Below are 11,289 nucleotides of genomic sequence, written 5' to 3' on the forward strand. Positions count from 1 at the left end.
TGGCACCTGTGGCTCAAGCGGCTAAGGCGCCAGCCACATACACCTGAGGTGGCGGGTTCGAATCCCCAGCCCGGGCCCACCAAACAACAATGATGGCTACAACCAAAAAAAAAAAAAAAATGGCCCAGTGTTGTGGCAGGCGCCTGTAGTCCCAGCTACTTGGGAGGCTGAGGCAGGAGACTCGCTTGAGCTCAGGAGTTGGAGGTTGCTGTGAGCTGTGATGCCATGGCACTCTACCCAGGGGGATAGCTTGAGGCTTCGTCTGAAAAAAAAAAATCAGTTGCATTTCCATACAATAACAATGAACAATCTAAAAAAGATGTTAAGGAAACAACTCTATGAATAATATCATCAAAAAAAGAATAAAATGCTTAGTCATTAATTTAACCAAGTGGGTGACAGACTTGTACAATGGAAACCACAACACTCTGCTGAAAAAAAAAAAAAAAAAAAAGAAAAAAGAAAAGAAAAGAAATTAAAGCAACAAATAAAAATACAATTCCTTGAGGTCTGGAGTTTAAGACTAGACTGGGCAACATAGCAAGACCCAATTTCTAGAAAAATTAACAAGTAGGTGGGCATAATGACATGTCCTAGCCCCTTGGGAGGCTAAGGCAGGAGGACCACTTGAATCCAGTAGTTTGAGGTTACGGTAAGCTGTGACTCCAACTTGGGCAACAGAGCAAGATCCTGTCTCCGAAAAGAAAAGAAGGACAAACTGTGAAAGACAACCCTTGTTGGTGGATTGGAAGACTTAATATTGTTAAAAAGTCCTTACTACCTAAAGTGATTTACAGATTCGCCTGATTGGAAGTCTCATTTGTTATTTTATTGGGTTCATGTTTTCTTTTTGTTCCAATATTGTATTTACGAATTGGTTTTAAGTGCATTTTATCTGTTACCACTTTTTCTGATTATTGATTGATTTTTCTTCTGAGAATGGGTTGGTGCTGTTTCCTGTTTTTATACACAGTAATCTTGTTACTAGTATTTTATATTTTGTATATATTGGACACTATAAATGCTACATTGTATGTCTGGATTTTATTGTTTTTCTTAACAGAATGTAGACTTATTTTTTAGTGCTTTTTTTTTTAAACTTGTGAGTTCACTTTGGTCTTTCAAAGCCTGATCTTAAGCTTTGTTTGGTGGCATAGAGTGTCTTTAATTCTAGACTCCGTTGGCCTTCCCTGGCCTTTGTGAATCATCAACTGAGTGACTGGCGTGCTCACTAAGTACTCTCTAATACAACAGTTGAAACTCACATTATCTCCCAGCTTTATGAAACCTCCAGTAGTCGTTCAGCTTTTAGTTCCTTGGTACTTGCTCTTTCCCCAGATTTGAAGAGTTTTGCCATGCTCATTCACAGATTAACCTGTGGCTTAAGACTCAGGAGGGTCTTCCTCAACATTTCTAGACTTTTTCTATACACATTTCTTGTCTATGTTACTCTTCTCCACAAATTCCAGCTGTCTTATTAGCACAAACTTACTGGCTCTGTTTTGACTTCCTTCTACCCCCTATATGGAAAGGGCCTCAGACAGAAAGTTGAGGTGATTAGGATTTACGAAATTTGTTTCCTTTTTCCGAGGGATTATAATCCTGTGCTGACAATTGTCCGTACATGAAAAATAGTCAATTCTTATATTTAAGATTTTTTATAGTTGTTTATAACAGAAGGAGCCATATTATATTAGCTATTCCATCATGGATGGAAGCAAAGTTTTCTAAGACCTTAAAAAAAAAAATCATAGTATTCACCTCTACCTTCCTCTTGCCCAACTTAATTTATTCCGTAGCATTCACTATTATCTATATCTATATACTATATATTTTAACTGCTTATTCGTTTGCACATTGTTTTTCTCTTACTAGAATATAAGTTTCACGAGGATTTTTTTTTCTTTTATTTTTTGAGACAGAGTCTTATTCTGTCACCCTGGGTAGAGTGCCTTGGCATCATAGCTCACAGCAACCTCAAACTTTTGAGCTCAAGTGATCCTCTTGCCTCAGCCCCCCAGGTAGGGAGGGACTACAGTCACCCGCCACAATGCCCAGCTAATTTTTCTATTTTTAGTAGAAATGGGTCTTACTTTTGGCTCAGGCTGGTCTTGAACTCCTGACTTCAGGCAATCTACCTGCCTTGGCCTCCCAGAGTACTAGGATTACAAGTGTGAGCCACTGTGCCAGGCCCTCAGCAGAATTTTTGTTTCTAATTTACTGCTGGCACATGGTGGATTTTTAATAAACATTTGATGAATTAGATGAAATTGGATTATGAACTTTGTGATTTGTATTACTGAGATTTCTTTGCCCTTTTAAAAGGGGAGAAAAGAACTTTGAGTATTATTTTTATCAATTGTAATTAAGCATTATGGTCTATTCTAGGTTTCACAGTGTAGGCAGTAAAGATAAGAGTGTTGGGACCTGACTCAGGATTAGTTAAAACCAGAGATAGTCTTTCTCCATATGGTGGGATGAGGGAAACTGTCTATTGGCAAAGCTAGCAAGAGCATATAATTTAGCCTGTGGGTCTATGTTATAAAAGTTATTAGTAGAGATTTATGTGACTATGGATGAAGAACTGGTTGCTTAAAAGTTTCAGCAAACAGATTTTATCTGAGGAAGGAGTCCATAGTATCAGAACTTCGGTTGCCACTGGAATTTAAATGGAAAAGACTCATAGTATTGTCAGCTTGGACATCAACTTAAGTGTCCGATGGTAATCACTAGGCTAACAGACTTCGTATCTCTGAGAATAATTGACTATCAAGAAGATGTTTTGAAATGTGGCAGGGAAGGAAGTGGGAGGGAATGTGGCAGGGAGGGAAGTGGGAGCATGAAGAGTGTGTGTGCATCTGCAGTCGCCCTTCTGTATCCATGGGCTGCGCATGTGGAGTCTGCAGCCGCAGAGGGGCAGCTCTTCTACACCGTTTTATAGGAGGGACTCAGGCATCTGCACGTTTCAGTATCCATCGGTACTCGTGGATATTTAGATACACATTTAAATAGAGAAACACACACAGAGTCATTCTTGAATGTGTATTTGAGAATTAAGGTAGTACTAAGCTTTGGTAGAATTGATCAGAGAGTTTAACAATACAGATGGAGACCCAAGCTGAGCAGAGGAAAGTCATAAGGTTTAACAAATATTTTCCCTAGAACTCAGGATTCTGAATTGTAACTCTAAGGTGAAACCTAAAGTTAAATCTAACTTTTAAATATATTTAAAATATTTTTAACACAAATTCATGCATCTCATCTATATTTGGTTGTTCACTTTGTGGCCATAAGAAAATCATTCAATATGTTTAAATACTTAACATTATTATTATACAAAACTGAATAGAACATAATTTCTAACTTTCTCAAGTTTACCATGTATTAAGCTCTCTTCATATGCAAATTACATGTAAATAACCTTTATATGAGAGATAGTGTCCAAAATAGCAAAAGAAAAGTACAAATCAATATTGAGTGAATTTTAGGGATAATAAACTTAGGAAGAATGACTCTTTACAATTTAAGTGATCATAAGAAAAGTACAAATCAATATTGAGTGAATTCTAGGGATAATAAACTTAGGATGACTCTTTACAATCTTGATAATAAAAATAAATACATACAAATATAAACTGTCTAATCTATACTGAGCTCAGATACTGTTCTAAGATAGGAACTTTTAATGATTATTAGCAAGATTAAAACAGTCTATTAAGTGTTCATTGTATTGGTTTCAGAAGAGTAAAACTAGGATAATGGTTTAGATAGCAAATAATGAGATGATCGAGTAGATTATGATACATAATGTTTTATAAAAATGTATAACATGTTCAGCTATTTGTGATGTATAAATGAAAATGAGTGCATCTCAATTTTTCTTTTTCTTTTTTTTTTTTGAAACAGAGTCTCACTATGTTGCGTTGGGTAGAGTGCCGTGGTGTCACAGCTCACATCAGTCTCAAACTTCTCTTGCCTCAGCCTCCCAAATAGCTGGGACTACAGGTGCCCGCCACAGTGCTCAGCTATTTTTTGTTGTTGTTGTTATTGCATTTGTCATTGTTGTTTTAGATGGCTCAGGCCAGGTTCAAATCTATTAGCCTCTCTGTATGTGGCCAGTGCTGTAGCCACTGTGCTTTGGGTGCCAAGCCAGCATCTCAAATTTTGTATACAATTATCTCACCCACAGGGGACTAAGTCATTCTAGAACCCTCTGTAAATACCAAAATCCAGGGATACTGAAGTCCCTTATATAAAATGGTGCAGTATTTACATATAAACTAAGTAATTGTCCCATATATACTTTAAATCGTCTCTAGATTACTTGTAATATCTCATAAATATACATGGCATATAAATAGTTGGTTATAATAATGACCAGGAAAAAGGAGTGCCTGTATGTGCAATACATGTGGAACCATTCTTTTTTCCCCTAGATAATTTTGATCTTTAGTTGTTTATGTGTAGACCCATGGATACAGAGGGCCGACTGTATAGCCTGCAGGTGCTATTAAAAATTTGTACTGTACTGTTCTTAGAGAAAATGACTAAAAGAAAACACAGAAGCATGGTTGTATGTAAATGTTTGGTAGTGGAATTAGGAAAACACTATTCTTTGGTTTATATATATGCGTATTTTGCTTAATAGAGCTGTATTATTTTGTAATCAGAAGATAAAACAGAGCAGGCAGGATATGGTAGCTCATGCCTATAATCTTAGTACCCTAGAAGGTGGAGGTGGGAGGATCTCTTGCTCAAGCCTGAGCAAGAGGGAAACCCTGTTTCTACAAAACATAGAAAAATTATCTGGGTACGGTGGTGAGGACCTATAGTTCCAGCTACACTGGAGGTTGAGGCAGGAGGGTTGCTTGAGCCTAGGAGTTTGTGAGCTGTGATGATGCCACTGCATTATAGCTGGGGCAACAGAGTGAGAGACTCTGTCTCAAAAATTAATTAATTAAAGTGGAGCAAGGTATTTATAAAACTTTTAAAGTAGGATTGTCCTCAGATGCTAAGTGGTTTAGATTTGATACAGGGGACTATGAGGAATCACTGAAACTTTTGGGGACAGGAAATGAGAGGCCTGAAAACATGTGTAAAGCAACTCTCAGACTTTTTTTGTTTTTATAGTCATAAAAATTACTGAGGACTCCTGAGTATACTATATATACAAAAGCAGTTCTCAGACCTTTTTGGTTTTTACACTTGTAAACATTATTGAGGACTCCAAATTGCCCTTGTTATCTAGGTATATTTATTAATATTTATCACACTAGAAATGAAAAAAGAGACATTATTTTAAAAATGTATTATCATTTAGATATAATAATACTATTGCTGTACAAAAATAACATTTTTATAAAAAATAATTATTTTCCAAGATAAAAAGCATTAGTGAGGAGTCATATTATTTTACATTTTTGCAAATTTCTTTAATTTCTGTTAAAAGAAAGCTTATTTATTACATCTGGTCCTATATTCATTCTGTTCTGATATTATATGCTGTGTTACATCGACTCCACTATGTGTAAGAATGAGAATGAAAACGTTTTGTTCTTGTGTACCTTTGAAAGACTCTTCCGCTTCTAGGGCCAGATCATGTTCTAAAGACACTGGCTTAGTACGTAAGAAAACACTCAAAAAATAAAAGTTATGTTGCTTCGTTAATATGAGTCAAATCATGAAACATTACAGTGATTATCAAACTGTAGTCCTTAGAACACCCATGTGAGAGTTGCCTAGGCTTCAGCCTGTTGATTCTGATTGACTTGGTGTGAGGGGAGGAAGCTGCATTGCTCTGCAGCTGCACAAGCTCTCAGCTCTCAGCTCTCAGGGCTTCTAACATACGAATAACTCGACATGCAGCACAACAAATTTATAGGGGTTTAGAATCATGGAGTCTTAGAGCTAGAAGAGGCATAAGAATCTGACTAACTTTTATTCCCTCGTGTTATAAATAAGGAGAACTTAGGCCAATGAAGGGCAATAACTTCTAAAAGGCCTATACTTAAAAAAAACTCCTCACATGAAGCAATGGGACAGTAGTTCAGTAATGTTCAAAACTAAATGCCAACATGCTTGGCACAGGCCTGTGCTAGAGCAGATGGACTGGAGAAACAAATAGGAAGCAGATTCTGTGAGTCTCCTGGTGAAATTGGTGGTGACCCTGACCCTAGAGCATGGAGTGCTCTGTATGCTGATGTTCTTGACTGAAATAGGGGCCACCCACAAAGAGACATCTGAGCTACAGAGTCAGTTTGGGTTCTCCTGGGGATATACCAGATGAACTTGTAGATAGTGTGTTCATTTTTAAACCTGTTCAATGTCTACTTACCCTTTTTAATTGAAACTTATTTTTGTCCTAACATTGAAAACAATAATTTCCTCCTAACCTGGCCTTTTGAGCTAGTATGTATTGGTTTTAATCACGCTCTTCTGCCCCCTGGTGGCAGTGTCCTCACTAGTCTCAAAAATTCTTAAGAAAAGAAAAAGTTTCAGAATGTGTCAGAACTGGAGCCTTTAAATCCAAACATATGCAATGTAGATGATAATATCAAAGAATATAAAGTTCTGTAGCTAGAACACTTGGAAAAGAATCCCATAGATACCAAAGAAATAACATTAAGAACTCGACAATTTTTGAAGATTCATTATCTGTGCTTTGCTGGTAACATTATAAGGTTGAGAAGGGTGAATAGGAGGTTATTTTATTAATGCAGGCATGAAGTGATAAAGGCTGACATTACAATGTACTGTAGGAAAAATAATGAGGAAAGATAGTAATTGAGATACATTTTAATGTAGTATTAATATTTTTGATAATATATTGTTTATTTAGAAAAAATTTAAATGATCAAAAGTAATTTTATAGTGTTAATCCAAAGTTCTATTGACAAATATAGTGGAGTGGATGTAGAATGGTAAAAGTAAGTTTGGCTTTAAAGATATGGAGGACCAGGTGGGGTTTGAACTTTCAGAATGAAGTGCTTGAAGAGTTTAAAATTTGGACTAAAAGCTAGAGTTGTGTATTTAGTATTCACATTTAAATAATGTTGAAATTGCAAGAGCAAGGATAAATAACCATTAGTAAATGCAAATCAAAGAAGAGGAAGACTTGGAAAAGAAAATGGTAGCTCTGAAATAGATCAGAAGAAAGGTCAGTGAGAATGAGTGCAGAGAAAAGGCCATTGTGTTTGGCACTAATGGAGACAGATTGTCAGTGATTCTCAGGAACATTTCTAATGGAGCAGCATGATTATACAATAAGCATATTTCCATACCTCTTCCTTCTTGGCAGCCCTCTGTACTTTTAATATGCTTCATTGTGTTGTGTTTGAAATTCCCTTTACTTAGTCAGAGCTTCTCCCAGACTTCCCTGAGACTTGACCCTTTACTTCCTTTAGAAGTCTGCTTAATGCTTGCTTCTCAGAGACCTTACTTTATTGTAGTCGCCGAACTCTCTCATTATAGATAAAATAAAACATGAAGACTTGCCATTATTTTAAAGCTTTAAATGGAATTCAAGATTTACTTTTGAAGATGAGGGGAAAATAAAGACTAATTATTAACTTAGACTATCAGCTATTGCAAGGAAAATGGCAAATCTCCATATTTCAGTTACACTTTCAACTTTCCACTGGTTTGAAATTGCTAAATAATCCTTTCTAGTTGTTAAATATTCTGTAATGAAGCCACCTTAAAGTGTGTGGAAAAAACAGTATTAGTAAACTTTTAAAATAATCACTATTAAAAGTCAAAATGTCAAGCGTAGGAAATTTAGGGCAAATTAGAGAATAGATACTTTGTGAAAAATGTAGATAATCAGTATATCAAGTATAATTGTCTTTGTATGATATTTGTATATTTACAAGTGAATATAGATTGCATTTGTTATAAGATTTCAGTGGTTCTTTATTTGGTTCTTCTCTGGGTAACATTTTTCTACCATTTTCTAATAAATTCCTTTTTGTAATTCTGTGGAGTTAGCATCATCCTGCTTATTAAACCTATAGCTATTAATAGAGTATATGGATTATGTCTCAAAGCTGTTTTGTTAAAAATGCCAGGAATGGCTCGGCGCCTATGGCTCAAGCGGCTAAGGCGCCAGCCACATACACCTAAGGTGGTGGGTTCGAATCCCCAGCCCGGGCCCGCCAAACAACAATGATGGCTGCAACAAAAAAATGGCCGGGCATTGTGGCGGGTGCCTGTAGTCCCATCTACTTGGGAGGCGGAGGCAGGAGACTTGCTTGAGCCCAGGAGTTGGAGGTTGCTGTGAGCGTGATGCCATGGCACTCTACCCAGGGGGATAGCTTGAGGCTCTGTCTCAAAATAAATAAATAAATAAATAATGCCAGGAATAATTTTAAATGTATAACTTGCAATGATTAAAAATAAAAGGTCTCATTTAAAAATCAAAGATACCAAATTATGTCAGTGAATATGGTACAATAGGAATTTGCAAATGGTTTTCAAATTTTCTATGAAAATAGAGAATTTACTGGTAAAAATGGTAAGAATCAACTTTTTGGGCTTGGCACTTGTAGCTCAGCAGCTAGGGTGCCAGCCACATACACTGGGACTGACGGGTTCAAACCCGGCTGGGGCCTGCCAAACAATAATGACAACTACAACAAAAGAATAGCTGGGTGTTGTGGTGGGTGCCTGTAGTCCCAGCTACCAGGGAGGCTGAGGCAGGAGAATCACTTAAGCCCAAGAGTTACCCAGGGTGACATAGTGAGATAAGACTCTGTCTCCAAAAAAAAAGAATCAACTTTTTTGGAACTCTGGAAAATAATCAGAAGGTTACTGCAATCAGGAAAATGCTTACTCAAGAAAAATCAGGTGAATTTCAGACAGTTTTATAGCATTTTATGTCATGCTGGTCTGATCTCACACTCCTCCAACTCGGCAGCAGACTCGGGGACCACAGTCTACTTTGGTACAGGCCACCTAGTTCTGGGTACAACAGAAAAGACCTTATTTTCAAAGAATAGTAATTTTTTTATTTGAACTTATGGACTGAAGGACTGGTTTAGATGGTTTGCCAAGGTATGGAATCCACCTGAGAGTCCATTTGCAGAGGATAAAGAAAACATGGTAGATAGACATAATGGAATGCTATTCAGCCATAAAAAAGAATGAAATCTTTTCATTTTCAGCAACGTGGATGGAACTGGATGTCTTTAAGTGAAATAAGCTAGGCACAGAAAGACAAATATTGCATGTTCCCACTTAGCTGTGGGAGCTAAAAAAGTTTATCTCATGAAGGTAAAGAATAGAATGGTAGCTACCAGAAGATGGGAAAAGTGTGGGGGCACAAATAGAGGATGATTAATAGGTATAGTTCTACTGTTCAATAGCAGGGTAGGTTGACTATAGTTAGCAACAATATATTGCATATCAGTATAGCTTGAAGAGGACTTGAAATGTTCCCAACACATTGAAATGATAAATACTTAGAATGATGGATACCCAGATATCCTGATTTAATCATTACAGTCTGTGCATATAACAAAATATCACATGCACCTCATAGATGTATATTATTATCTACACCAATAGAAAAATCTTTTATAGAAAGTAAATCAAGACAAGACTCACATTAGGAAAAAGTGGTTAATTTCAGGAAAACAGAGGATTTTTTAGATGACCAATTTCTTGTTATGTGTGTATAAATGAGAGAATGGATTCGGTCTCTCTTGCCTGTGTGTGTTTTAATGTATCAGTCATCTTCCTGAGTCTCAATATCTTCTTTAAAAAAATGAGAATAATGCCATATGAGATAATTGATGTGTAATACCTGGCATAGTCCTTGGAACCTGCTTAATTCTACATAGTGGTTGCCTTTTCTACCTTTCAGACAAGGTCACAGTTACACTTACATATACCAGGTGGTTCTTTCTCCATTTTGATATGTCTTAATGTTTGGCCGATAGCAATTAACATATTGAAGTTGAAACAACACATAATCTCATGCTTTATTTTTGATATTTCTTTGTTCTTAAGCATTACCTTTGACAGTTTACTTTTTCCTCATTAGGTCTGTTGTAATTTGCATCTTTCATGTTTTTATGAAGAAGTGTGTATTTTTCATTTGTTATTATTGTCTAGATTTGTACAAGTTGTGGCTAATTTCTTTGTAGTCCACTGGACTAACTAAGAATCTCAAGTTCTTTGACATTAGGACCAATGATCAATTAACATCTAAATTAGTACTTTTCCTTTTTCATTTCTCCAAGAAGGAAAGTGGACAAATAAAGTCAATGTTAATGGAGTACTATATCGAGAGCTGTTAGACGGGACCTTTGAGGGTCTTGTCAGATTATTTCCGGTGTCTACCGAAATTAAATGTCAGTTCTCCTTTTTTGTATTATTCTTCATCTGTATTTATTTTGCATTATATACCTCATGAGGAACATAGGTATTCGGCCACCTTAACTACCTTGTAGAAATTTGATAGCTTTTGAATTTAATTATCATGATTCTTAGGTTTCTGAAAAATAAAAATCATTCCAAACCATGTCTCTAAATGTAGAAGTGTTTTTATAAATCTGCTCTATATGCTGTGAGGAACTGTGTGTTTTTTAGTCTTTGTGGTAGTAGAGTGATTTTAAAGAAACAATTTCAGAAATCAGGATATTAAAATTGATGTAACAATGTTCCTGATTTTCCACTTTAACAGCATGATTTTATCCTGGGAGAGGAGAAATGGTTTGTGTTTTTTTATGAAAATTAGCAACATGGTGACTAACTGTGATAAAACTTTTTATCTCTTCAGGGCTAAGGAATATGAGAGTTTAACAGACACCAAAAATTCTGGCTGTGATTCACCTTATAAAGCAAAGTGAGTATTTCATCTCACATGTTAATTTTCCTTTTCTTTGGTTTTTATCTGTAATAAATGTGTATCTGAACCAACATATTATGCCTATGATCAGGAGCTCTGTTTCTGATCCCTAGAACATCATTCTCTTAACATAGTTGTATCCAGCTGGAAATGATTCGCCACTTTAGCCATGTCTGGGCACAGTTCTCGTAAGTACCACTTCGGTAGAAGATGCCACTAATATTGAGTGGGCACAGACCAGGGACTTTGCTAAACATTCTTCAGTGTAAAGAATAGCCCCCACAGCAGAGAATCATCTAATCCAAAATGTGAATAGTGCCAAGGCTGAGAAACCCCATTCAAACCTATCTGGTTCTGCCAGTCACGGATGTGCTGGTCCTTGTTCTGAGATCTCTTTAAGAATTGTTCTGCTCAGTGCCTGTGGCTCAAGTGGCTAAGGC

At 36.4% G+C, this 11,289-nt stretch overlaps 1 protein-coding gene across 1 annotated transcript in view; it reads left to right on the forward strand.

Annotated features, from left to right (window-relative positions):
- The window catches only part of SCAPER (S-phase cyclin A associated protein in the ER), a 444,723-nt gene that overhangs the window by 198,239 nt on the left and 235,195 nt on the right, over nucleotides 1–11,289 (forward strand). Inside the window, exon 22 of the mRNA XM_012801961.2 lies at nucleotides 10,781–10,846. Coding sequence (XP_012657415.1) covers nucleotides 10,781–10,846 — 66 coding nt within the window. The remainder of the gene's footprint in view (nucleotides 1–10,780; nucleotides 10,847–11,289) is intronic.

This window comes from Otolemur garnettii, unplaced genomic scaffold, assembly GCF_000181295.1.
Source record: "Otolemur garnettii isolate 467f Iridium unplaced genomic scaffold, OtoGar3 scaffold00011, whole genome shotgun sequence".
NCBI classification, from domain to species: Eukaryota; Metazoa; Chordata; class Mammalia; order Primates; family Galagidae; genus Otolemur; species Otolemur garnettii.